The sequence below is a fragment of the Perognathus longimembris genome, chromosome 7, assembly GCF_023159225.1.
Source record: "Perognathus longimembris pacificus isolate PPM17 chromosome 7, ASM2315922v1, whole genome shotgun sequence".
NCBI lineage: Eukaryota > Metazoa > Chordata > Mammalia > Rodentia > Heteromyidae > Perognathus > Perognathus longimembris.
The window spans coordinates 17,474,054-17,501,640 of record NC_063167.1 but is presented as its reverse complement, the minus strand read 5'-3'; the positions used below and the strand labels follow the sequence as shown (position 1 = coordinate 17,501,640).

The 27,587-nt window shown below is 48.4% G+C and overlaps 1 protein-coding gene across 1 annotated transcript; it reads right to left on the bottom strand.

Annotated features, from left to right (window-relative positions):
- Positions 1-4,572: 4,572 nt before the first annotated feature.
- On the bottom strand, positions 4,573-26,476 carry Sesn2 (sestrin 2). The gene is made up of 10 exons (XM_048350640.1): positions 26,017-26,476; positions 16,313-16,378; positions 13,717-13,914; positions 12,596-12,778; positions 12,291-12,497; positions 11,118-11,268; positions 10,096-10,214; positions 9,560-9,750; positions 6,190-6,334; positions 4,573-5,720 (listed from the first exon to the last, which is right to left on the bottom strand). The coding sequence occupies exons 1-10, from the start codon at positions 26,104-26,106 to the stop codon at positions 5,634-5,636; spliced, it is 1,437 nt and encodes a 478-aa protein (XP_048206597.1). The 5' UTR covers positions 26,107-26,476; the 3' UTR covers positions 4,573-5,633.
- Between the last annotated feature and the right edge of the window lie 1,111 nt (positions 26,477-27,587).

Below are 27,587 nucleotides of genomic sequence, written 5' to 3'. Positions count from 1 at the left end.
TAGGTATGTCTGTGAGATGACGTACTTTGCAAAAGACAACCCGTTCTGGCAAAGCTGGGATTCCAAGGCCTTTTTCTAGATAGTATTCACTCCTGCCCACTCTTTCCAACAGCCTCCCTTGTAAGCAGTGGCCCATAGTTGGCACTGAGTATTACTAAATGCTTGATTCTGTAGAATGGAATCCATTTCCACTTTGGCTGCCCTTTGCCCTGGACTGTGACAGCCCCTCTCCAGTTCACCCTGACTGTGTCATAGCCTAAGGTGACCTGGTTCTCCTGGGGCCTCACTTAATTCCTGCTGACCAGAACATATCTTCTGGCACTGCTATACACTGGTAGGATCCCTGAATGTGGGGTGGCCCAAAGGTCTCTGCACTGACCCAGACAATAGCTGAAACTCCAGCCAGGGGAGAGGCTGCCTGGTGGGGCAAATGTGAGTCTTCCCAATTCCCTCCCCCAACCCAAAGTCTCAGGCTGCTGGTCTGTTTTGAACATATCACTCACCTCTGGTTTCCAAGGCATTTGTGATAGAAGCCACTTTTTGGGTGAGAACCTCCTCACTTCCTAACAGCCCTATGGCTTGGTTTGAGAGAAAGAATCATGGCCTTGCAGACACATTCCTCATGAAGTCTGCTTTTCCTCCTTCTGGACACATTCTTTAAAAAGTCTATTTCTTTTTGATTTACCAAGCAGTTAGTACATAGCAGGTATATTGAACACATCATGTGCATATTTAATTAAGTCAAGATCTCTCAACATAGGGACTTTGTGGGGCAGCTTCCTGTGTTAGATAGTAGATGGTAAGCATGTCTCTGGCCACGCCTCACTAAAAGCTAGTGGCACCCACAAGTGTGACGATCACAAATGCCTCTACACTTCACCAAATGCTCTGTGGAGGCAAATCAACCCTGATTTAGTTGGGTGCTCGAGACTCACACCTATAATCCTAGCTACTTAAGAGGGCTGAGATCTGAGGATCATGGCTTGAAGCTAACCAGGTCAAGCATATCCTTAGACTCTTATTGCCAACTAACCAGCAAAAAGCCAGAATATGAACTGGAGACATTGCTCAAGTGGTAAAATGCCAGCCTTGAGTGACAAAGCCAAGTGAGAAGATAAGGCTCTAAATTCAAGTCCTAATATCAGCACCAAAAAAGAAAGAAAGAAAAAAGGAAAAGAAAACATGATAAATGCTTTCTCATTTAATCCTGACAGTACGGATTTTTGAATGGAAATGGTAGCATCCCACTTAAGAGATGAGGAAATTAAAACATGTTACTAAAGTTCATACATGTCCTTGGTTGTTTATTCTCTGCCTCATTCCAGATGGATTTGCACACAGATTTGAGCCTCGTCTGTCTGGTTCCGAAGTCCACACTCTTCCCCTGACACAATGTGTCTGAGAGTTGGCCATGAAACAGACTAGCCAGGAGAAGCAACTGGACTGGAGCCAAGTTAACAGCCCCGGGAGGCACTGCCAAACAGGCCCAGCATTAGACCAGGCATTCTGGTGTGTACAAACATATATCCACTCACCAGGCCCCAGTAGCTCATGCCTATAATCCTATCTACTCAGGAAGCTAAGATCTGAGGATTATGGTTCAAAGGCAGCCCATGCAGGAAAGTCTGAGACTCTCTCATCTCCAATTAACCAGTAGAAACCTGGTGTGTGGCTCAAGAATCACCAGCCTTGAAAAACTAAGGGAGAACACTTGGCACTAAGTTCAAATCCTAGTACCAGTATAAACAAACATACCTCAAAGTTCCATTTCCACATCTGTAAAATGGGACGACCATCACTCTCTCAAGAGTTGTAAAAGATTTTGTTTGACAGAGAGAGGAAGGGAAGGGGTGACATTGTCTAAAAAGATTTATGTAACTGTACCCCCTTTGTATATCACCTTTATAACAATAAAACATTTTTTTACAGATTCTGTTTGAAAACACTTGACAATAGCAACATTGTATAAAAGCTACCTGGTGGGCTGAGGAATATGGCTCAGTGGTAGTGGTGGTGTGGCTCAAGTGGCAGAGTGCTGCCTTGAGCAAAAAGAAGCTCAGGGACAGTGCTCAGGCTGAGTCCAAGCCCCAGGATTGGTAAAAAAAAAAAAAAAAAAAAAAAGCTACCTGGTATTTCCCGAGGGAAATGAAGGCATGGGAAAACCCATCAGTGCCTCTAGGGATAATCAATGGCTAAGTTGGGGCTAGAAACTAATCTTTCTCATGCATCATCTTCAAGTGATTCTATAGAGAAAAGTAAGTGTACAGGACTACTCAAAGATGGAGGGCTACCTCAAGAGTGAAGGGAGTGTAGGGCACCAGTGGTTCACACCTATAATCCTAGCTACTCGAGAGGCTGGCTGAGATCTAAGGATTGCAGCCCAATCTAGCTAGAGCAAGAAAAATCCCAAGACTTTTATCTATCTTCAGTTAACCCAACAAAAAGCTAGAAGGGAAGCTCAAGTGGGTAGAACACCAGCCTTGAGTGAAAAATCTAAGGGACAGCACCCAGGTCCTGAGTTCAAGCAAGCCTCAGTACACATGCACGTGTGTGCATGCACACACACAAAGTGAAGGCAATGTGGGTTCGGTCATAGATGTTCCACTTTTGAGTTTATGATGGCTCTGCTCAGAGCAAATGGGAAGGAAGCAAGACAGGTTTAAACCTGTCTTAGTCACTATGTGGTTTTCCTGATGAACTCACTAGTTCCGGGTGCTCAGAGCAGCTTGCCCAAGGTCACATCTCTAAGGGCATAGGACTTAACTCCTTATACCTGATGCTGTCAACTTGGTGCTGGGAAGGGCAGGGTGAGAAGCTGATAATCAACAGTATGGTGAGGTGTGGCATGGACTCTGTTGTGAAACAGACTCTGTCATAAGAGAAGTCCAGCAGTAGAAAAAATAGCCAGGTAGGGTGTCAAGACCTCTGAATTTAAGCCAGGCCCTGGGTGATACAAGCCTATATAAGCCTAGCTACTCAGGAGGCTGTGATCTGAGAATCACATTTCAAAGTCAGTCCTAGCAGAAAAGTCTAAGACTCATCTCCAATTAGCTAGCAAAAAGCCAGAAGTGGAGCTGTGGCTCAAGTCGTAGAGCCCTTGCTTTGAGCAAAAAAGTTCAGTAACAATGACTAGGCTCTGAGTTCAAGCCCAAGGATTTGCACCAAAAAAAAAAAAAAAAAAAAAAGAAAGAAAGAAAGAAAGAAAAGAGAAGGAAAAGGTCTCCGAGTTTGGCAGACCCCCATGGAATCCTGGCTGCACCAATGACCAGCTACAGAATCTACCCATGTCACCACACTCTAGTTACAATTCTCTTGCAGAATTGCTAGCCATTCCTGGGGCCAGGCCTAGTCAGAAAAACATAGCCATTATTATTCCACAGTGACAGTGCAGCCACAGATGGGTGGTGGGGCTGCAGAGCCAAAGGGCAGATGTAGATTTGCAACGCTCACAATTCCCAATCCTGCAATCCCTGGGCGTAAGTAGCCAGCGGGACAGAGGCTATCAGGTCAAGTTCATGACGTAATCACAGCTCTCAGCCCGTGCCCCATGGTGAACTCTGACCTTCAGGAAATAAAAAAAAACAGCCCATTAAACAAGGACTACAAAACAAAACCTCAGTGAACTTTATTTCTTATTATCCAGAACTGGTAGCCAAGGCCAAAGATTTCTGTATTTTTAACACTGGACATCCCTTCCTACGCACCCAGGGGACATTTACAGAGGATTCATGCCCCGCCTCAGAGCTCAACCCCCCATGCTGGGGTCCTTCTTTCCAGGCTCGAAGGGGGCTATCTGCTTCTCCGTGCCTGCACGGGGATATGAAATGTGGCACACTGACCGGGCTCCTCTCCTGCCCAGCCCCAGGGAGGAAGGTCAGAAGCAGCAGCATTGTGGCCCTCGCCTTGCTCAGCCGCCCACTGCTAGAAGAACAAGAGAAGTCGGAATTCACAGTTGTTTGCTAGAGAAAGTGCCTGGGATCAGACCTGGCCCTCTTCTGCCCCCACGCAATCCACCTAAAATCCAGGACAGGAGAAAGACAGGACTGGCATGGGTGGAGATACACTCCAAGGGCAGCCAGGCAGCCAAGAGAAGTTGCTGATAGGAGCGTCCCCAGAGGCCTTCTAGATCTCACAAGAAAATCACTTTCCTATTGGCTATTTGGCCCGATAGCCCAGAGCAAAGCATCAGGTCTTGGGAAAGCTAAACTGAGTGAGTTGCCAACCTCTAACTGCAGTGGTTAATGAGGGTGGTAACGTGGCCACAGACACCCAACCAGTAACAGGGCCTGAACAACAAAAAAACTCTTGATATCACTGGGTGCTGGTGGCTCATACCTATAATCCTAGCTACTCAGGAGGCTGAGATCTGAGGATCAAGGTTCAAAGTCTTACCTCCAATTAAGCACACGCACACAAAAGAGCCCGAAGTGGAGCTGCGGCTCAAATGGCAGAATGCCAGCCTTTAGCACAAAAAGCTAAGGGACAGTGTCCAGACCCAGTGTTCAAGCCCTAGTACTGGCACAAAGAAAAGAAAGAAGGAAAGGAGGACAGGGCAGCTAGAAGGAAGGAGAGAGGGAAAGAAAGAAAGAAAGAAAGAAAGAAAGAAAGAAAGAAAGAAAGAAAGAAAGAAAGAAAGAAAGAAAGAAAGAAAGAAAGAAAGAAAGGCAGGCTGAATCTTTAGCTTGATATCCACCTATTACTGGGTGGGCCCTGCTGCCTAAAAAGGACTCCACACCTTTTGGCAAGCATTTTCAGCAACACCCCTAGGGATAGAATCTCTCTCTTGTCCTTCCAGGCATCAAGTGGGGCTCCAAGGATGAGGCCCTTAATGAATCCGAAGACAGAATTTATCCAGGAACACTCCCCTCCCCAGAAGGCCTATACCAGAGGCTTTGTCTCTCTGGAGAGTCTGCTCTCTGGGTGTCCTGGGCTCCTCTCCTGGGCCTCACACTACCAGGCATAGAAGAAGGAGGCAAAAAAGGACAAAGTAAAAAAAACAAGAAGAATTGAGATAGGATTCAGGCAACCAAGGAACTTAGAGGGGGTGGGATGGGGAATGGGAAGGGGGCTTTAGAGCTGCCCAACAGAACAGGCTTTTGGGGAACTGGGCACACAGGCCAGCTGTGACCCTGACTTTCACATTGATGGGTGAATGGCAGGTAGAGGTAATATAATCTGAGAATGGGTGGGGAGGAAGGCAAAACTGGAGTGTTAAGTCTCTGGGGGGGTCTTTGGCCCTCTCCCCCAGGGACCAGCCAGGGGCTGGCCAGTCCAGGAAGGCCACAGCACTTGTGGTGGCTGGGGCTCAGCCTGCTGGCATGAAAGTCTAAACTCGGCCCATTTCCTTTCCTACACCCTCTGGGGAAGAAGGAAGGACACAGCCCCTGGGGATCTTCTAGTCTTCAAGCTCCCAGAGCGGAGATCTGAGAGTCAGTGCAATGGTCTGTCCTTTCCAGTGGGAAAAACAAGGGTGTGGCTTGGAGCTGCACGTCAGACAGCCCACCCCCACGCAGGGCAGGTGGGCATGGGACAGAAAGGGTCCTGGGTCTGTCTCCAGGCAGAGAAGTCCTTGCAGGGAAGATGGTGCCCCCCAGGGCCAGCTGCTCTGGGTGCCAATCCTGTGTAGGAAGAAGTCAGGTCATGTAGCGAGTGATGGCGCGGAGGGCATAGAGCAAGGCAGCTTGCATCCGGGCCTCCAGGAGCAGCAAGTTCACATGGACCTGGAATACAGATCAGGGCTTATTGACAAGTGCTCGGCAGCCCTCGCTGACTGCCACCACCTCTGACCATCCAATGCATTATCTCTTCCTCAGAGATGCCCTGAGTCTCACTAAGGCAATGCCAACTGAAGAAGTTCTAGTCTCTAGTTCTCCCCAGCTGATTTCACACTGTGATCCTCAGATCTCAGCCTCTTGAATAGCTAAGATTATAGACATGGGCCACTGGTGCCTGGCTTTATGTAAGGGTAAGGGTGAGTCTTAAGACTTGAACTGAGGACTGCCAGGCTGCCCCTGAGGATAAGGTAAAGCAGGCACCTGTATTCCTACTCTGTGAGTAAATGGAGTCTAACACTTGATCACGGAAGAGGCCATGGACAGACTCAGGGTAGGTCTCTTGTTGATTTCTCTCCTGCCCCCTCCCCTGGGTGGGGCCTTTCTGACTCTCTGGCTCCTTTCCTATGGACAGTACCTTCTCTGAGTGTCGAAAGTGCCTCCAGAAGAGATTGTACATCCTCTGGGTGGTCTTCTCTGGGTAGCAGGCCACTGTCTTGATATAGACTTTGAGGTCTCGCTCCAGGAGCTGGTTCACTTCCCCGTAATCATAGTCATCATATCTGATGGAAAGACCACAACAGAATTACTCACCCCTGGTTCTGCAAAAGGAGGAACGGAGAGTGGCAACAAAGTTCAGAGGGTAGAAAGCAACCAGAAGCTTGATTCTTAGAAAAACAGCTGATTCCCATTTATCACAGGCTACCAGACTTAGAGAGGAGCACTCCATAGCAGAACAAGCTTGTGTGCGGTGCTGTCTATACAGACAGGAACTCATGGAGTTCACAAGATTACCCTACTGTCTATATACCTTTCTATGAAACATACTGTACATATCAGCCCCATTTTACAGATGAGGAAATTGAGGTGAAGAGAGGGAAGTCACTTGTCCTAGGTGAGACAATAGGGAAGGGGTATGAAACCCAGCTCTGGCGGGCTCCAAGGCGACATTCATTCTTTACAGTAAAGGCTAGGAGGTGGATATTCACTTCGGAGAAGGAAGTAGGGAATGGCAAAGAGGAACTAGTCCAGATGGGCAAACCAAGAGCTAAAGAAGGCAATTTAACTTGTTCAAGGCCAATAGGCAAGCTGGTGACAAGTCTGGAAGCCATTTTTGTCATTCACCAGTTCAATAAGCTAGGGCAGACAACATCTGGATGGGGAGAGTTGGATGACAGCAGGAGTTCTGACTCCATGCACAGAGACATGGAGCAAGTACCATGTTGGAGAGTGAGGGACACTCAACTTGAGGGTTGGGCAAGAGCTAGTCTGAATCCAAGAGGCTGAGATCTGAGGATCGCACTTTGAAGCCAGTCCAGGCAGCAAAGTCCCTGAGACTCTTCAATTAGCCACCAGAAAACCAGAAATAGAGCTGTGGCTCAAAGTCAAGCCTCAAGAGCAACAACAACAAAAAATCCACTTTACTATCTCTAGATTGAAAAACTGTTGTGATTAGCAAGAAAATGGACAATTAAGGATTGAGGGTGTGGGTCACTTGCCTAAAATATGAGAGGCCCTGAATTCAGCACTTGACTAGAACATGAAAGGCCATGAATTCAGTCCTCTGTACTGGTGGCGGGGGGGTGGTGGTGGTGGTGGTGGTGGTGTGTGAAAGCAAAAAGAAAAAAGGCAAGGGCTGGGAGGATGGCCTAGTGGCAAGAGTGCTTGCCTCGTATTCATGAAGCTCTGGGTTTGATTCCCCAGCACCTACATATATAGAAAAACGGGGGCTGGGGATATGGCCTAGTGGCAAGAGCGCTTGCCTCGTATACATGAGGCCCTGGGTTCGATTCCCCAGCACCACATATACAGAAAACGGCCAGAAGAGGCGCTGTGGCTCAAGTGGCAGAGTGCTAGCCTTGAGCAAAAAGAAGCCAGGGACAGTGCTCAGGCCCTGAGTCCAAGGCCCAGGACTGGCCAAAAAAAAAAAAAGTTGTAACCAAGGCTGGGAATATGGCCTAGTGGTAAAGTGCTTGCTTCACATACATGAAGCCCTGGGTTCAATTCCTCAGCACCACATAGATAGAAAAAGCTGGAAGTGGTGCTGTGGCTCAAGTGGTAGAGTGCTAGCCTTGAGCAAAAAGAAGCCAGGGACAGTGCTCAGGCCCTGAGTCCAAGCACCAGGACTGGCCAAAAAAAAAAAAAAAAAAAACGGCCAAAAGTGGTGCTGTGGATCAAGTGGAAGTGTGCTAGCCTTGAGCAAAAAGAAGCCAGGGACAGTGTTCAGGCCCTGAGTCCAAGGCCCAGGACTGGCCAAAAAAAGAAAGAAAAAAGGCAAAAAGATATGCAGAACAACCCATTTAGTGGAATGAGTCACAGCTATTAATGTGAAACATAAAATTTCCTTTTTTTCCTGGTCAGCCATGGGGCTTGAACTCAGGGCCTGGCACTGTCCCTGAGCTCTTTTGCTCAAGGTTAGCACTCTTCTCACTTTGAGCCCAGTGCCATTTCTGCTTTTCTGATGGTTAGTTGGAGATAAGAATCTACAGACTTTCCTGGCCATGCTGGCTTTTAATGATTTACAGATCTCATCTCAGCCTCCTGAGCAGCTCGCATTACAGTGTGAGCCACCAGCTCTTAGCTTACAAATTTTCTTTTTCAGTTTCTTTCTTTCCTTCCTTCCTTTTTTTTTTTTTGGCTAGTCCTGGGGTTTAAACTCAGAACCTGAGCACTGTCCCTGGCTTCTTTTTGCTCAAGGCTAGCACTCTACCACTTGAACCACAGGGCCACTTCTGGCTTTTTCTGTTTATGTGGTGCTAAGGAATTGAACCCAGGGCTTCATGCATGCTAGGCAAGCGCTCAACCACTAAGCATTTCCAGCCTAGTGTCTATTTTTAAAAAGAGGTTGTTTTCTTTTCTTTTGGCAGTACTGAGGTTTAAATTCAGGGCTTCTTGCTTGCTAAGCAGGTGCTCTACCACTTGAGCCATGATTCTAGTCCCAGAAATACACCTTAAAAAAAAAAAGGAGATATATATATATATATATATATTTTTTTTTTTTTTTTAGAATTCTTTTTTTTTTTTTTGGCCAGTCCTGGGCCTTGGACTCAGGGCCTGAGCACTGTCCCTGGCTTCTTCCCGCTCAAGGCTAGCACTCTGCCACCTGAGCCACAGCGCCCCTTCTGGCCGTTTACCATATATGTGGTGCTGGGGAATCGAACCAAGAGCTTCATGTGTAGGAGGCAAGCACTCTTGCCACTAGGCCATATTCCCAGCCCCGGGATAATTTTTTTTTATATTGGGCACAAACTGTTAGATGAACAAAGCAACAGAAAAAATGAACTAAAACACACTATGTTTCAGTAAAGGAATAAGTGAAATGAGTAGCTAAGAAAACAGCAGCACCCATCCGGGTGCCAATGGTTCTCCAGTTTGGCTTTTTTTGTCAGTCATGGAGCTTGCACTCAGGGCCTGGGCCTGTCTCTGAGCTCTTTTTGCTCAAGGCGAGCACTCTACCACCTTGAGCCACAGTTCTACTTCCATTTTTCTAGTGGTTAATTGGAGATAAAGAGGCCCAAGGGCTTTCTTGCCCAGGTTGGCTTTGAACTGAGAGCCCTAGATCTCAGCCTCCTGAGTAGCTAGGATTACAGGCATAAGCCCACAAGTGCCTGGCTTAGAGCACCAGACTGAAGTGAAATACTAGAACATGAGGCTCTGAGTTCAAGTCCCAGTACACATATGTAGTACATGCATGTGTACACACGTACACACACACACACACACACTTTGTAGTTATCCTTGAAGCTGCAGGTGAACATTCACACACAGCTTTAAGAGCCATAACTCACCTGATCCCGAAGACGCAGTGGATGTAGTTCCAGATGGCCCTGCGGAGCATGGATGTGTCCACGCCGCTGTGCATGGCCATGGTGTGGTAGGTGAGGTTATAGGCAGCCTGGAACTTCTCATCCAGCAGCTGCCCCCCCTCGGGGTAGAGCCGCTGGATAAGCGAGTAGCCATGGTCTTCCCAGGTATAATCCTGAGCAAAGTCGGAAGAGAACATAATTGAGATCTTAGAGCCCAGGGTGGGCAAGAGAGATCCCACCCTCTAGACCTGCAGAACACACTGGCTCTCCACACCCTCCATTTCCTATCCCATAAACCAATCACACTGCTTGTTCTGGCCAGCACAGCCAAGTGGATGACCTTCTCCCTCGGAGCACTCTTAGAGCATAGGTAGGTCCCTTTAGGATCCACTGGGGCTCACAACACTCATGGGATCTTGAGGGGAGAAGGTACTCAACTCGGTAACCACTCAAACCATTCTCCCCCTGCCTGTCCAGAAACCAGGATCAGTGACCAAAATGGTAGGGGAGAGGCCTACCTGGGCACGGAAGGTGGGGGGTGCCTGAGTCCCTCGGCGGGTAAAATCTTCATATCCAAAAGTGGGGTCTTCCACAAAGCACAGCATGTCTGGGTGTGGAGAGGGCTCCAGGATGTCAGCTGAGGACCATGTCAGAAAGAAGGTATAATGAGGCCTAGGCATTGGCATATGGGGCTCCATCTGGATTAATCATTAAAATGGGAGTAGAGGAAGGCAGAGTAGAGGGCCAGAGAGAACCTCATGCTACAGCAAGACATCAGCTGGAGCCAGGCCTGGACGAGGAGGTGAACCAGAGCCATGAACCCAGGAAGAAAGGCCTCCAGCAACAGTGGTAGTTCTATGGAGTGGGTGGCTCCCTGGGCCAGCTCTGTGCTAAGCACTATTTCATTCCTTATCCAGTCCTGAAGTCATGAGATAGGGGCTGATGTTCCAGTCACACAGCTGGAAAGGCTAACGGAAGAAAAGCCAAGCATGAAGCTGGGCACCAGTGGCTCACACCAGTAATCCCATCTACATAAGAGTCTGAGATTTGAAAGATAGGTGGCAAAAAAAAAAAAAAGTTCTCAGGACCCCTTCTCAAACAACAGTTGGGTGTGATGGCAAGAACCTGTCATCTTAGCTACATGGAAGGCCAACTTTAGCTGAAAAGTCCTCAAGCTGGGTCTGGTGGGCGGTAGGTGCTACCATGGGAAGCCTAGGAAACTGAAATAGGTGGCTTGTGATTCACAGACAAGAAGTGAGAGCCTCTCTCAAAAATAACCACCAAGAGAATGGGCTAGAGGTATGGCCCAGTGACAAGCTACCTGCCTAGCAAGTGGGAGACTCGAGTTCAAATCACCATTCAATCTCCCAAAAGAAAGACAGGACAGAATCCAAATCTAAGGCCCTCACTCAGATCCCTACTAGGAGGTGGAAAGAGGTGGCTGCCTCTGGGGGGCAGGAGACCAGGTACAAGGTGGTGTTTAGTCCATCAGTAGGGTAAGAGAACAGCCCCTGGGAGCAGAACCCCTGTATTCCTGTACCTGAGGGCGTCACCAGCAGGCTCTCAGACTTCTCCAGCTCAAAGCGATTCTCCATCTCTTCCTGCGAGGCCCCCTCATCCCGAAGCAGGCTCTCCTGCAGCTGCCTCATGCGTTCCATCAGAGCCTCTACATCTCGGGCAGCCTCAAAGCCCTGCCAGACAGACCCAATCAATGGTCATTCTTACCCCTCCTTCTCTATCCCCTCTGGAAAGCTCCACCTACCCTTCCCACGTCTTCTACCACTGAACTGCATTCCCAGCCAAAACTGTGCTTTTCTTTTCTTTCTGGACTGGTACTGGGGCTTGAACTCAGGGACTGGGTACTGCCCCTGAGCTTTTTTGCTCAAGGCTAGCATTCTACCACTTAAGCCACAGAGACACTTCTGGTTTTCTGGAGATAAGAGTTTCACAGACTTCCCTGCCCAGGCTGGCTTTTTGTTGGTCTTGGGGCTTAAACTCTGGGTCTGGGCTCTTTGGCACAAGGCTAGCGCTCTACCACTTAAGCCACAGCGCCGCTTTGGTTTTCTGGTGGTTAACTGGAGATGAGTCTCATGGCCTTTCCTACCCAGGCTGGCTTTGAACCGTGATCCTCAGATCTCAGCCTGAATAGTGAGGATTACAGGAGAGAGCCACCCAAGCCAGCATCAAACATTGTATTCTTAAAGTTGCTAAAAGCCTTCAGACTTTGATCCTATGAAGCTACTTGCGAAAATGTCAGTTACGTAATACTTCCTTTAATCTTCACAGGCCATAGAGTGTAGGGGGTCTTTGAGTGTTAAAGTACAATAACTTGCCAGGTGCCAGGGGCTCACACCTGTAATCCCAGCTACTCAGGAGGCTGAAATCTGAGGAGCATGGTTCAAAGCAAGCCAAGGCAAGAAAGTCTGTGAGATTCTTCTCTCCAGTTACCTACCAGAAAGCTAGAAGTGGAGCTGTGGATCAAATGATAGAATGCTAGATTTGAGCAAAAAGGTCAAGGTCAGTGCCCAAACCCTGAGTTCAAAAGCCCAGGAGCAGTGTGCGTGCACAAACACACACACACACACACGTGTAGGCACAGTCCAATAACTTTTCTGCAGCCTCTCAGTATAAGGAGATAGAGATGGGGTGTTTTCTACCCCAGGACTAGACTATACCAGCTTCCTTCCCCACAAAGGCCAGGCCCATGACTTACCCCAGAGTTGTGGTCCCCACTGGGGGGGCTGCCTTGCTCACTGGGGGGCGATGGTGCTTGTGGGGCAGGGCTGCCCTCTGGGTCCCCCTCAGGAAGGATACCACAGCCAAACACGAAGGAGGCCAGTGAGTGGCAATGGGTGAGCAGGACCAGGGCTTGGATAAGTTCGGCCAGGGACCAGCTGTGCTCACCCGTCTTCAGCAAGGCCTGGAGGGGAGGGAAGTCATAATTTCTCAGTGCCAGCCCCTATATGACCCACTGTGGCCCAGGGCTCCCTCAGGGAACTGATCATCTGCCCACTGCACCTGGATATGCTCCTTGGTGATGAGCCACGGCCGATGGGCCAGTAACTTGTTGATCTCACTGAGTTTCCGCAGCTTCTCAGGGGCCCGGTGGAGGCCTAGTAGCCACTCCGGGTCACCGCCAGTCTGAAGGAACTCGGCCATGTGGGAGCCCACCAGGTAAGAGCACTGATGTCGGGCGGCAGCCTGTGGAGAAGATGGAACAGCCTGGGTCATCCATCTCCTTCTGTGCCCTACTCCCGATGGATTCCCCCTTGAAAGGAAACCCCAATTGCCTACTATTGCCTATGAGAAAGAATACCTAAGTTCTCACTCCTGATCATTTCCATCTCATTTCCCCCGTCTGTTGTTCAAAGCCATAAATTTGGAATTGGAGTTGTGGCTCAAAAGGTACAGCATCAGCCTTGAGTGAAAAAGCTAAGGAACAGCACCCAGGACCTGAGTGCAAGCCCTAGTAGCAGCACAAAGCAAAACTAATGACAAAAAAAAAAAAGAATGCCAAGAGCCAGTGGCTCATGCCTATAATCCTAGCCTACTCAAAGCCAGACTTGGGCAGGAAAGTCCAAGAGACTCTTGTATCCAATTAACCACCAAAAAGCCAGAAATGGAGCTATGGCTTAAGTGGTAGAGTGTCAGCTTTGAGCAGGAAAGGTTAAGGGATAGCACCCAGGACCTGAGTTTAAGCCCAATGCTGGCACAAATAAAACAAAAACATCTTCAAAGCTGGGTGTCAGTTGCTCATGATTCGAATCCTAACTACTAAGGAAGCTGAGATCTGAGGATCGTGGTTCCAAACCAGTCCAGGCAGGAAAGTCCATTTACCACCAACCAAACCGGAAGTGGAGCTGTGGCTCAAGTGGTAGGGCCCTAGCCTTGAACCAAAGAAGCTCAAGGGTAGCAGCCCAGACCTTGAGTTCAAGCCTTAGCTCATGTGTGTGCAGGTACACGCATGCGCGCGTGCGCGCACACACACATACACACAACTTCAAAGTTCTATAGATGGCCAAATAAAGCTGCTTCCTCTTCCCCAATGAAATCAACTCATGAAGCCTTCCAGAAAAAAGATTCAAGGATAGAACCCTAACATGGCCACCCCTGCAAGCATCAAACCCAGACAGGCTCACCATGATGGCAATGTAGTGACGCCAAGAGCTGGCCAGGGGCCCATCAGTATGCAGCAACAGGTAGTGTAGGCGCCAGAAGCTGCTCAGGTAGTCGGGGTGCAGGCCCATCACCACTGCCAGGTTGTCCACACGCCCTGAGGACATCAGGGCTTCCAGCCCCAGGTGCTGCTCCAGGCTTTCAGTCCCTTCCCGCAGGACCTGCCAAGCAGAGAGGAGGATGTGGGTTCCCGCTAGAGACCAACATATTCATTCTGATGGCTTTGTAATAACAAGAGACTGAAGACTACAACCAAGTCCAAAAAAAAGGGAATGTGGAAGAAATGGTATTTCATTAACTGGCTAAATGAATACTTATTAGGCACCTTATATAATAATATATTGACCTATTAGCCAAGCACAAATGGCTCAAGACTGTAATCCTAGCTACTCAGGAGGCTGAGATCTCAGGAATGCTGTATAAAGTCAGTTCTAGCAGAAAGTATGTGAGAGTCCAACTCAGCTTTTGGCTGGTTCATTGGAGATGAACTCTCTGGGCTTTTCTGCCAGGGCTAGCTTTAAACCATGATCCTCCAGGTCTCTGTCCCCTGAGTAGCTAGGAGTATAAGCATTATCATCACCAGGATTAAATTTGTCTGTCTGTGTATTTGGAAGTACCTGTCCCATTTATATAATCTAGCATGTCATCTCCATGATGGTTAAAGTTTTTTGTCTATCTTTATCCTCAGTTTCTAAAACAGTGTCTAACACAGATTCATAATTCAATACATTGCTATGAAGTAAATGAATGAAAACACCAGGATGGGATGGCACATTTGTCCACCATAGGTGAGACTGGGCTCATCCCCAGCATAGCAAAAACAAAGTAAATAAAATAAATGAATAAACTAGACTGTTCTAGATGAGGGATGACTCTGTTATACTGTTAAGTGAAAAAACAAACAAAAAACCAAGCTTTAAACTACAATCTTAGCTCTCTACTGAAAACAAGTATCTACATGAAGGAAAAATCCAGGGTGGACACTAGGTGCTCACACCTGTAAGCCTAGCTACTGAAAAGGTTGAGACCTGAGGATCGGAGGTTTGAGTCAACCCAGGCAGATAAATCAAGAAACTATTATGGGGGCTGGAAATATGGCCTAGTGGCAAGAGTGCTTGCCTCGTATACATGAAGCCCTGGGTTCGATTCCCCAGCACCACATATATAGAAAACAGCCAGAAGTGGCGCTGTGGCTCAAGTGGCAGAGTGCTAGCCTTGAGCAAAAAGAAGCCAGGGACAGTGCTCGCCCTTAATCCAAGGCCTAGGACTGGCAAAACAACAACAACAACAACAACAACAACTATTATGTTCAATTAATCAGCTAAAAGCTAGAAGTGGAGCTGTGGCACAAGTGGCACAGCGCTAACCTTGAGCATAGAAGCTCAAGGACAGTGTCCAGGCCCTGAGTTCAAGCCTCAAAAACAAGAAAAAGAAAACCTAAAGGTGTGGTTCAAGCAGTAGAGCACCAACATGAACAAAAGTGAGCAAAAAAGCCAAGTGAGAGGTGCTGAGATTAAATCCTAGTTCTTGAAGGGAAGGAGGGAGAGAGGGAGGGAGGGAGGAAGGGAGGGAGGAAAGGAGGGAGGAAAGGAAGAGAAAAGGAAGAAAGGCTGGGTGCCTGTAGCTTACACCTGTAATTCTAACTACTCAGAAGGCTGAGATCTGAGGACTGAGGTTCAAAACGGTTCAAAACCAGCCCAAGAAACCAAATCAAAGAAACTGATTTTTTTTTTTTTTTGCCAGTCCTAGGGCTTGAACTCAGGGCCTGGGCATTGTCCCTGAGCTTCTTTTGCTCAAGGCTAGCACTCTACCACTTCAGTCACAGTTCTACTTCTTGCCTTTTCTATGTATGTGGTACTGATGAATTGAATCTATATCACTAAGCCACATTCCCACCCCCCCACCCCCCAAAATGCTATCTCTAGTTAACCAGCAGAGAGTAAGAAGCAGCGCTGTGGTTCAAGTAGCAAGCCTAGAACCAAAAAGTTGAGGGAGAGTTCAGCCAGCACAAAGAGAGAGAGAGAGAGAGAGAGAGAGAGAGAGAGAGAGAAAGAGAGAGAGAGAGGAGAGATAGTAAATCTCAAAAAACAATGAACTTTTTACTTTAAAATGTGTGTAATACACACATACACACTTTTAAAAATTGCCAAGGATGAGAAAAATACAGATAGTTCTAGCTTATTAAGGAAAGAAAAGCATTAATTTGAAAATTAAAAGTTTGTGTCATACTAGGCACAAATGGTTCACACCTGTTATCCTAGCTACTCAGGAGGCTGAGATAGCAAGGTTGTAGAGACTCTTATCTCTAACAAATTACTCAGAAAAGTGATGCTATGGCTCGAGTGGTAGAGCTTCTCTGAGCCCTTTCATCTCAGGAAAATCAGGTTTGCCAGCATACCTGTCTGAAGAGCTGATCTAAGGCCTAAATGCATCAGGAATGGAAAAGGATAGTTTCCAAACTGCAAATTAAAGGACAGGAGGGAACAAACCCTGGCCCACCAATGCCCCATGTCCTCTTTTCCCAGGGACCAAAAGCTTCCCAAACCATTCCAAGCTTACCTCCTGCACAGGAATGAAGGCGCTGGGCCCTCGAGGGCCTCGCCGAGCCCGGCCTTCCCTGGATTCCTGGGGGGAAACACGGGCATTAGTTTTTGATTAGTTGGCATAGGGGACAATGAGAAGGATTTGTCATCTCTCCAGCCTCCTCCCAAGCATCCTGCATAAAGGAACCAGACAGGAGATTTATTCCTGTCTGATCGGTCAGCCCTCTCGTCTGATGCAAGGTGGGCTCACCCCAGGCTGAGCTGTTTAAGAACTGGGCAACAGGCTGGTTCCTAGCTCTCATGCCTGCAATTCTAGCTACTCTCAGATCTGAATATCAAGGTTTAAAGCCAGTCCAGAGCCGGGCACTGGTGGCTCACAACTGTAATCCTAGCTACTCAGGAGGCTGAGATCTGAGGATCATGGTTCAAAGACAGCCAAGGCAGGAAAGTCCATGAGATGCTTATCTCCAATAAGCTACTCAGAAAAAGCCAGAAGTGGTGCTGTGGCTCAAGTGGCAGAGTGCTATCCTTGAACCAAAGAAACTGAGGGACAGTGTGCACAGCCAGAATTCAAATCTCAGGACTGGCAAAATAAATAAATGAATAAATGAATAAATAAATAAATAAATAAAAGCCAGCTCAGCAGACAAATCTGAATCCATATCTCCAATAACCAACAAAAACTAGAGGTTTGGCTGGAATGATAGCGAGCCAGTCTTGAGGGGGGAAAAAGCCAAAGAGAGCACACGAATGCGCACGCGCACGCGCGCACACACACAAATGCAAACACCCAAAAGAAAACAGAAAATAGACCAAGCAGAGAGGGTAAAGGGAAGTGGAGCTGATGTCCAAGACGGATGGGAGCCTTGTAGGAAACCAGCACAACCATGGACTCACTCGCTCTGCTTCTCCTAGACCTATAAATAGGAGACATTTATTTCTTCTTCTTCTTCTTCTTCCTCTTCTTCTCCTTCCTCCTCCTGTTCCCCCCACCCTCTTGTTCTTCTTTTGGTCAGTTGTGGGCTTGAACTCAGGGCCTGGGCACTGTCCCTACACTTCTTTTGCTCAAGGCTAGCATTCTACCACTTGAGCCACAGTACAACTTCCAGCTTTTTCTGTGTATGTGATACTGAGGAATCAAACCCATGGCTTCATGCATGCTAGGCAAGCACTCTACCACTAATCCACATTCCCAGCCCAAGGGAGAAGTTTATGTCTTCATTTTCTTTGTTAACTGGGAAGGGGTATCACTGGCCTTGGAAATAGCTTACCTAAATCAGAGCCATGCACTCACATTCCCTGGATCCCGCCAGACCCCTAACCCTCCCTTCACCATTACGATCTATATTTAATGGTCCAGGTATCCATAGATTAAAAACTATAACTGAATCTTTTTTTCCCCAGTTGGCTATAAGTCCCCTGAGACAGGCAGACTTCAGGTACCAGTTTTGGCCACTCGTTTACTGTACAGCTTTGGGAAAGCTTCCTAGATTTTCTGGGCCTAAATCTGGAACAAAGAAGAAAACTGGTTTGATTGACTGTGCAGGCCCCTTTCAGCTCATACCTCAGGGAGGTGCCAGGACAGGCTGGTCCAAAGCCAGAGCAGTCTCAACCCTTTCCAGCTCCCCTCCTCCCTCACACACAGAGAAAAAGCCCAGCAGCTCAGCCTGGGAGATAAGGACTGCTGACTCCACAGACTGTGCCTCCCCCAGGGGGGCTGAGAGCCCAGAGAAAATGACAGGACAGCCAGGTATGGTGGCCCAGGCACCCAGCAAGCTCATCAAGACTTGTCTCCAAAAAGAAAAAAAAAGAGAGGAAATTAGAATGTACAGTTATTAATATACAATGGAGAGATGCAAAGAAAAAAAAGAAAAGAAGGGCTGGGAATGTGGCTTAGTGGTGGAGTGCTTGCCTAGCATACATGAAGCCCTGGGTTCAATTCCTCAGCACCACATAAACAGAAAAAATGGGAAGTGGCCCTATGGCTCAAGTGGTAGAGTGCTAGCCTTGAGCAAAAAGAAGCCAGGGACAGTGCTCAGGCCCCAGGACTGGCCAAACAGAAAAAATAGCTCAGAAAGAATGTAAGTTCAAGCCCCAGAACCAGCAAAAAAAAAAGTTGGAAGTGAAAGAGTGGTTAAAGTAGAAAAAGCCCAATCCAATTCAGAGCTGGAGGTTTTGAGTTTAAGCCCCAGCACTGGCACAAAAAAAGAAGGAAGTTAGCACCAGGAGCCTCAGTGTCCACACCAACTAATGGAACTAGTGTGTACTTTCACTGGGTGGCCACGTGAGTTTAGAGGGATCAGGCCACCCTGCCTACCTCAGCACCTACATCAGCATAAGCACCAAACAAAAGTCCCCAGCATTAACCTCGCTGCAGTTTCTAACAAGCCGTACATCAGAATCCCTTTGAGCAGATCAAGTCCCAGCCCATAGATGCTGAGTTGGTTTGTGTGGGGCCCCAGGAAACAGTCAAGTCTAGTCACCCATCCTTTTCTCAGGTAAAGACACTGTGCTATGTGCTTTCCAGGTGGGATCAGAATCTACTGATTCATCTGACAAATATTCTTAGGAGTATTTTATTTTTTTGGCAGTGGTGGGGTTAAACTCAAGAGCCTTGCACTTGCTAAGCAAGTGCTCTACTTCTTGAGTAGAGCCTCCAGCTTGACAAATATTTTGAAGACTCCATTGCAGTCAGCAAGAGTACAGCAGTCAAAAAGACGGTCTTAGCTTTCATAGAATTTTGGATCTCAGGGAGGAAGACAAACAGTGCAATTTCCAATCACAGAAAAGTGGAATGAAACAGAGCATTAAACAATGGCTAGGATGGGGGAGTGTGCAACATTTTAATGTAACTAGACAGAATAAAAACCACTGAAGGGGTGACCTTTGAGCTCCTATCTAAACAATGACAAGACAACTGGGCTGCTACAAAAGGGAACAGCATTCCAGGCACAGGGAACAGACAGTGAGAAGCCCTGAAAGCCAGTCAGCATATTAGAATTCATGGTTACAAAACTTTGAATGTTTCCCTGACCTTGACCTCAGGGGAAAGTCCAGGGGAAGCAGGCACAGGAGGGCCCCACAGCCCTAGAGTAGGGAGTCAGTGATGAAAATACTACTAGTCATAGTAAGTAACAACACAGGTTACCACTGGCTAGCACTGACTCCACATCCACTGCCTAGACTTTAAGGTAGAAGCTTAAGGTAGAGCCCCCACTTTATAGAAGAACTATTACCCATGCTCAAAACTTAAGTCTAAGCTTTTGAGCCTGAAGTTCACAGGACTGAGAATCTTTCTCTCTATCCACCACCCAGCAATGCACTGCTTCCAGTCACATGGTTTTCTGCCTTGAGATCCATGCTGGATCTAATTCCTCAGTGTCTAGCACAGTACAGTCTGATGTTCATTCTTTTTGCTGCATGCACATATACACACACATATGCACACTCACCAATATTGGGGCTTGAACTCTAGGGCTCCATTCATGCTTTTTTGTTTTGTTTTGCTTTTTTCTCTCAAGCCATAGCTCTACTTTTGCTGGCTAAATGGAGATAAAGAGTCTCACAGATTTTCCTGCCTGAACTGGCTTGGAATCTTGATCCTCATATCTCAGCTGCCAGAGTAGCTTGGTGCCATGAACTACCAGAACTCAGGTTAGAACTTTCTGAAATGATGAAATGGCTTCTACCTGTAATGTCTAATCTGTACGTCACTCACTGTAGCTGAGCATCTGAAAGGGAACTAGTCTGGTCTCCACCCACTAGCAAAAAACAAATAACCACCAAAAAAAAAAAAAAACCCACTGAATTTTTCACTTTATTGAACTTGAGCTTATCTAACTTTATTTACTTGCTTTTTGTTTTTGTTTTTCTGGTCGTGGGGCTTGAACTCAGAGCCTGGGCTAGCACTACTACCACTTGAGCCACAGCCACTTCCAGCTTTTTCTGTTTATATGGTACTGAGGAATGGAACCCAGGGCTTCATGCATGCTAGGCAAGCACTCTACCACTAAGCCATTCCCAGCCAACTTGTTTTTAAAACAAGGTCTCTCAGTAGGTAGCCTAGACCAAACTGGCCTCTTCCAGTAGCTGTGATTACAGGTATTCCAATTTATAAGCTGTAAATGTATTTAGCCACTTGTGGCCAGGAGGCTACCATATAGAGGAGCACAGATTCAGTAAACCTAGGTAATGTTTTTGGATGAAGAAAGGGAAATCCAGAGAGGCCAGGTCACCTGTCACCTGCTCCAGGTAGGGCAAGAGACAATCAACAGTTCACAGCAGAATCAAAGAAGTGAGCCAACACTTAGCAGAGGCCACTCAATGTGTGGGGGGAGGGGATGGTTAAGACAAATTCTAAGGAGAGGTTAATTGCTTCCAAATTCAAGTGCTACTTAGACAGTAACTTTTGAATTGTTTTAGCTCAGGTAGTTAATTTGTATATAATCTTCATCCATTTGGGTGGTATGGGAACTTTAGTTTGCATACAAGGAGAGACAGAGTATTTAAAAGTTAAAGGGGAAGGAGGGGAGGGGGAAGGGAGGAGAAAAAAGAAGGGAGGAGGTAACAAGTTGGATAAGAAATGTACTTACTGCCTAGATATGAAACTGTAACCCCTCTGTACATCACTTTGACAATTAAAAATAAAAAGTAAAGCACCAAGTAAAGTGATTGTGAACCCAGGAATGCCTGGCACCCAAGGGCCTTTTCTGCGTGTTTGTACCAGTATTGGGACTTAACTCAGGACTTGAATTTGAGCTGCAACTCTGCTTGCAAGTTCTAGGTCAAGACTTTTCTGCCTGGGGCTGGGGATATGGCCTAGTGGCAAGAGTGCTTGCCTTGTATACATGAGGCCCTGGGTTCAATTCCCCAGCACCACATATATAGAAAATGGCCAGAAGTGGCACTGTGACTCAAGTGGCAGAGTGCTAGCCTTGAGCAAAAAGAAGCCAGGGACAGTGCTCAGGCCCTGAGTCCAAGCCCCAGGACTGGCCAAAAAAAAAAAAAAAAAAAGAAAGAAAGACTTTTCTGCACAGGCTGGTTTTGAACCTCGGATCCTCAGCCTCCAGAGTAGCTAAGATTTCAGACAAGAGCCAAAAGCATCTGGTTCTGAAGGGCCTTTCTACTTCACTAGAATACCTTTGGGAAGTGGCCCCAGGCTTAGAGATTCCATGGCAGCTCAATCTGACTTTCCAGAATTCCATCCAGTAGCAGTAACCAAACCTTTGTTCTCCATATCTAGTGCCTGTCAGTTGCAGAACTAAACTATAGACACTTGCTAAATCATTCTATCTGCAGGGAAGGTCCACTTACACACACACACACACACACACACACACACATTATTCTTTTTTTTTTTTTTTTTGGCCAGTCCTGGGCCTTGGACTCAGGGCCTGAGCACTGTCCCTGGCTTCTTCCCGCTCAAGGCTAGCACTCTGCCACTTGAGCCACAGCGCCGCTTCTGGCCGTTTTCTGTATATGTGGTGCTGGGGAATCGAACCTAGGGCCTCGTGTATCCGAGGCAGGCACTCTTGCCACTAGGCTATATCCCCAGCCCCCCCCCACACATTATTCTTGCCAGGTGCTGATGGCTCATGCCTGTAATTCTAACTACTCAGGAGGCTGAGATCTGAGGATTATGATTCAATGCCAGCCTGGGCAGGAAAGTCCATGAGACTTTTTTTTTTTTTGCCAGTCCTGGGGCTTGGGACTCCGGGCCTAAGCTCTGTCCCTGGCTTCTTTTTGCTCAAGGCTAGCACTCTACTACTTGGACCACAGTGTCACTTCTGGCTTTTTCTGTTTATGTGGTACTAAGGAAATGAACTCAGGGCTTTATGCATGCTAGGCAAGCACTCTACCACTAAGCCAAATTCCCAGCCCCTCCATGAGACTCATCTCCAATTAATCACCAAAAGAAACCCGAAGTGGAGCTGTAGCTCAAATGCTAGAGTATTAGCCTTGAGCACAAAAGCTCAGGTATAGAGTGTCCAGGCCCTGAGTTCATGTGTGTGTGTGTGTGTGTGTGTGTGTGTGTGTGTGTGTGTGTGCGCGTGCACGCCCCTTCCTGGCAGGCTGAACCCAGATGTGTGCCTGGATTTACATCTGAGAGGAAGTTAACACAAGCAGTCCCTGATCATCCATTCCACTTGGGTGGTTTTGGTGGTGTTGCTCCTGGGGCTTGGTCCCCAAGCCTGGTCCCTGAGCATTTTCCCTCAAGGACAGCACTCTAACCACTCTGAGCCACAGCGCCACTTCCCGGTTTTCTTGTGGTTAAGTGGAGATAAGAATCTCATGGACTTTCCTGAGTGGGCTGGCTTCAAAATGTAATCCTCAGGGGCTGGGGATATAACCTAGTGGCAAGAGTGCCTGCCTCGGATACACGAGGCCCTAGGTTCGATTCCCCAGCACCACATATATGGAAAACGGCCAGAAGCGGCGCTGTGGCTCAAGTGGCAGAGTGCTAGCCTTGAGCGGGAAGAAGCCAGGGACAGTGCTCAGGTCCTGAGTCCAAGGCCCAGGACTGGCCAAAAAAAAAAAAAAAATGTAATCCTCAGATCTCAGCCTCCTGAACTAGCTAGGATTACAGGTATGAGTCACCAGTGCCCAACTTGCCTTGGGTGTTTAGTGCTATAAACTCCCTTCTATGCCCATCATAGGCTGGGTACCAGGCTAAGAACATTCCACATCATATCTCACAATCACTTTGATTCCTATTGACCATCCTAGGTAAACAGGCTTTGTCCCTTCTTTAGAGGTAGGAAGCTCAGAATGGGCCTCTTTAAGCACAGCATAACTCAGACCTGATTTCAAAATGTGAACAGTTCACGAGGGCCAGTTAAGCCAACAAGGGCTTATTGCAAGCACATATTAGATAAAAGGAACTAAGCTGGTAGTTGGTGGCTCATGCCAGTAATTCTAACTACTTAGGAAGCTGAGATCTGAGCTTTGCAAACCATCGGCAGAAAAATCCATGAGACTTTTAGTTTCAATTAATCAGTAAAAAGCTGGAGTGGAATGTAGCTCAAGTGGTAGAGCACCAGCCTTGAGCAAAAAAGCCAAGTGAGAACATGAGGCTCTGAGTTCAAGCCCCATTACCAGCACACATACAAAAAAGTTAAGAACAATACTGGGAAAGGGAACTTCAGGGTGACAAGTGCCTACAGTCCAGCAGGGATACAGACAAGAAATGCCTAACTTACATAACTGCTCCCAAAGCTCCTCTAATGGAAAGGGGACAGAAAGGGAACATGAAAAGCTTCTCAGAGGAAGGGTTGTCCAAAGAAGTTATCCTAGAACTCAAGATGGCTTTGAAAACATGCAGTCAAGTAGAGCAATGAAAACCATGGAATTTTCTGGAGATAATTATATCTAATGGCCCTGACTCTCTGAGAGAGGGTATATAGTGAAGGAAAGGTGAGGGACTCCACAGGTGGCCCATCCCTTGGGCTTTTTTTTCTAGCTCTCAGATCGGTCTCCTCGAAATTATTATCAAGGAGTCCACATAAAGCAGGCTTCTTTTCTCCTAGAGAAAAATTCTTAGAAATATCTCAGACACCTCCAACTTTTTCCACTACTGAAAAGTGGCTTCCTCTAAGGCTACTTCTCCTCTCACTCAAAGAGGGGACAGACTGCGTTGAACACCTATGGCCAGTCAGTCAGATCATCTCTCCTCCAGCTCTGTCTGGGAGGGAAGGAAGTGGCAGCTCTCTCACCTTAAGTAGGAGGGAATAGGTTCAGGAGAACCCCTTGAGAGGTACCATGGGGGAGGGGAAGTGTGTCTGACAGCAGCTGAGTTAGCTCTTGGATGCAGTGACCAAGTTCTTTGGAGGGACTGTTCCAGGCACTGTGCTTGGGGCCTCTGTAGATATTCTGAGTCAATTCTCCCAATACAACAAACCCTTAAGGATACCATGAAATCCTTATGGACAAATTGTACCAAGAAATGGGATCACTTGGCCAAGATAAAACACAGCAAGAAGCCAGGTGTTAGAAGGCTCACACCTGCAATCCTAGCTACTCAGGAGGCTGAGAGCTGAGGATCTCAGTTCAAAACTAGCCTGGGCAGGAAAGTCCATGAGATTCTTATTTCCAATTAACCAGCACAAAGCTGGAAGTGGGGCTCAAGTGGTAGAGAGAGAGAGCTCCAGCCTTGAGTGGAAAAAAACAAGAGAAAAGGAGCCCCTGAGTCCAAGCTCCAGTATCTGCACAATCAATCAATCAAGCAATCAATCAGTGAAATAAAACACAGCAATTAAGCAGAGGGTTGGGACAGGAAAACAGCCTCTTCCACTCTGGGCCCAGGTGCTCTCTATGGTAATATTATTTCCATTTTTTCACAATGAAACCAAGTCACTCAGCTGAGAAGAGGCCTGGAGTGAGGCTCCATTTCTCTATCCCAGGCTCCTAAATCATAGCTGACAAGGGCAAAGAAACTTAACAGAAAACCCAGGAACCAAACCATCTTATCACTGGAGGTAGAACTTCTAGGAATTTGGTGGCTCAGATAAGAGCAGGAAATTTCTCCAGAAATATACTTGAGGATTAACACTCCCAACGTCCAGCCCTGGCAAAGTATATCCCCACTGCTCCAGGCTTGGAAACGAAAGAAAACAGCAAAACTTCCTGTAGTGCCAAGCGCCCTCCCAAATCCCAGATACAAGTCAAAGAATGGAGTATGCTGTGTTTGGTGACTGACAAGATGCCTTTCCCTAACCTTCTTCAGGCCTCAATTTTCTCATCCTGTACAATGGGGCTATAATTCAGTTTGTAACTGCTGAGTTGGTCCAGAGGACTGAGACAAAAACCTGGACTCCGGATCTAATAGATGCTCAATAAAAAGACAGGTGTTCGCTATCGCTACTGCCGCGGGGAGTGGGGCTGAGTGAAGTCCAGTCTTATTCCTGGTCTCCCTGCAAAAATCTCCAGGCTCGGGGTAGGGGAGGGGGGCGGAGGGAAAAGAGGAGGAGGAAAATCTCTACGAAACAAACTTGGAGTACCCCAGATCATTTGTTAGCGAGCTGCCTGACTGGCACTCGTCTGGTAGAGCTCCGGCTAAGGTTGCCTCCCCTCACCCCCAACCTCCCGTCCCCTCTCTTCCCCTCCCCTCCCCGACAGCTTTGGCTGCAGCCTCCGGCGTACCGGCGGCCAAACCAAACCCCCAGAGTGCCCGCGCCTCCTTCCAAACCCAGGGTGCCGGCCGAAGCCCGAAAGGGATCGCGACCTCCGCCGGCCAGTCCCAGGTGCCCCATTCCCCCCCGCCCCCCTCCGAGGGACGCATCCTAGAAAGGGTCCCCCCGGCCGCCAGCCCCCTCCGAGAGGAAGGGAAACTGCGGAAGGGGGCGGGGAGGAGGAGTGGTCGAGCTGCTCCGGCCGGGATTTGCCCGGACTTGAAGACGCTCCCCCGACCAGAGCCCAAAGCCCCGGGAGCCCGGCAGAAGGCGTCCCTCCCATTGGCCGGGAGTCCGCGGGAGCCAGGGAGGGATCCGCAGCCCTGGGGGGGCAGGGGGGGGGAAGAGGCGGGGAGGAGGGGACAGCCGGAGGGAGCGGAGGCCCGCGGCGGCCGGTTGATGCAACCTCAGTCCCGGCTTACGCGCTCTCCACTCTGCCTCGCTCCCCTCCTCGCCGAGCCCGGGGCCGGGGGGGCGCACAGACTCCGATCGGGACGGCCGGAGCCTCGGAAGGCGGCTCGGGGAAGAGTGGCGTCGCTCGGCGGCTGCTTACCTCTCCGGTCCCCGCTCCGCCGACACCGCTCCGGGCGAACGGCAGGTAGCCCTTGAGCTCGGCGCGGCACTCGGAGTCCGCCACGATCATGGTGTGCGCCAGGATCCAGCGGGGGCTTGTGCCCGGGAAAGGGTGGTGGTGGTCCTGGGACCGGTGCACGTAGAAGCCCGGGGCTGAGGGCCGCTGGGGGGGGGGGGGGAGGGCCGACCGAGAATTCCGGGGTGTCTCTCGGGGTTCCAGATCCGAGGGATCCGCCGCTGCTGTGCTGGACTCTTCTCCTAGTCTGGCTTCTGGAACAGTGTATGGCCTCGGAGGCCTGGGGTTAGCCGCGGCGTAGGGGGCTTTTCACGGCCCGGAGTGCGTCGGAAGTCCGCAGTGGCCGGCGCTGCTCGCGGACCAGCCGCTCTTCAGCATCCCCGCCGCGGAACTGCCAGCGCTCGCCGGGCTCTGACACCAGCCGCTCAGCTCAGCCCGCTGCGGTCCCCGGGGGAGGGCGGGGACACAAAAGCCACCGGAAGAGCCAATCAGATGCTTGTTTCTCGGGGAGGCGTGGGCGGCCCCGCCCACTGGAGCCAACCGTTCCGCCAATCAACGGCTTAGAAGCGCGGGGAACTCTGGGAGCTGTAGTCGGCTTCCGACGAATGCTGGAAACTTTTGCAACAGGGGGGTTTACTCAGATCACTAGTAATACCAGAGAGAGTGACAGCCTGAAGAGTCATTAGAATCTGTGATGAAACGGGACTTTACCTGGCTTGGCCTGAGAGCCAAGTGTGAAATCCCTTCCAAGTGAGTTCTTCAGCTTCCCAAACCTGGAGGGACTGGTTAGGGTTGGGAGGTTTGGCTCCCCGGTATACAAATGATGCTAATTATAGAGCTGATCACCAGATATTGGAGATTAGCAAACACTACCCAGGCCTCCAACTGTACCAGCCACAGGGAATCCACCTCATTTTTGGAGCCTCAGGAAAAGCCCTCATGCATTGAAATGCCAGTGGCAATCTCCCTCTAATCTCCCTCTCCACTGATGTTGTTTTCTACCTTCTGCTTCCTTCGTGTTACTCCAGGTTTTCCATCTTTGTAACAAGGTGTTCTGGATCTATTCTCACTTCTCTTTGGCTACTTCACTGGCTCCTTGTTCTCCTCCCATTCTCTAAATAAAACGTGGGTGCTTTCTAGTTTCTGTTTTTATCCCTCTTCTTTCCAGACACACTGTCTGATCTCATCCACTTCCTGGCCTTCAAGTCTCTTTTGTTAAGGAAGTTGCCACAGTACCAGCACCTGGCACCTCAAAGCTGAATTCATCTATTCATTTTCCACAAAAGCCTCTTCCCTTGCTGTTTTTCTTTTTAGGCCCTTCCTTTTGTTTTAGCAGTCTTGGTTTATTCTGGGTAGAGAATCCTGGCCGGGCCAGAGCCAGCTAGGCCTCTCAGTTCTTTCTATTCTGATTCTAAATCTGTGATTCTGAAGATGAGCTCTTTGGTTTCTTGAAGGAAATTAATGTCATCCCAAGGGACTTGGGCTGAATGTCTTTAAAAAAAATGTTACATTCTACCTTGTATTGTAATTTTCTA

Bases quoted from the DNA above. Each gene is read 5' to 3' on its own strand.
- Sesn2 (XM_048350640.1), bottom strand. From the start codon at position 26,106: ATGATCGTGGCGGACTCCGAGTGCCGCGCCGAGCTCAAGGGCTACCTG. The intron at 12,498-12,595 runs GTGCAGTGGGCA...CCTCCCCTCCAG, and splicing joins TCACCAAGGAGCATATCCAG to GCCTTGCTGAAGACGGGTGA. The intron at 9,751-10,095 runs GTAGGCCTCTCC...GACTTTGCTCAG, and splicing joins CCCCCACCTTCCGTGCCCAG to GATTATACCTGGGAAGACCA.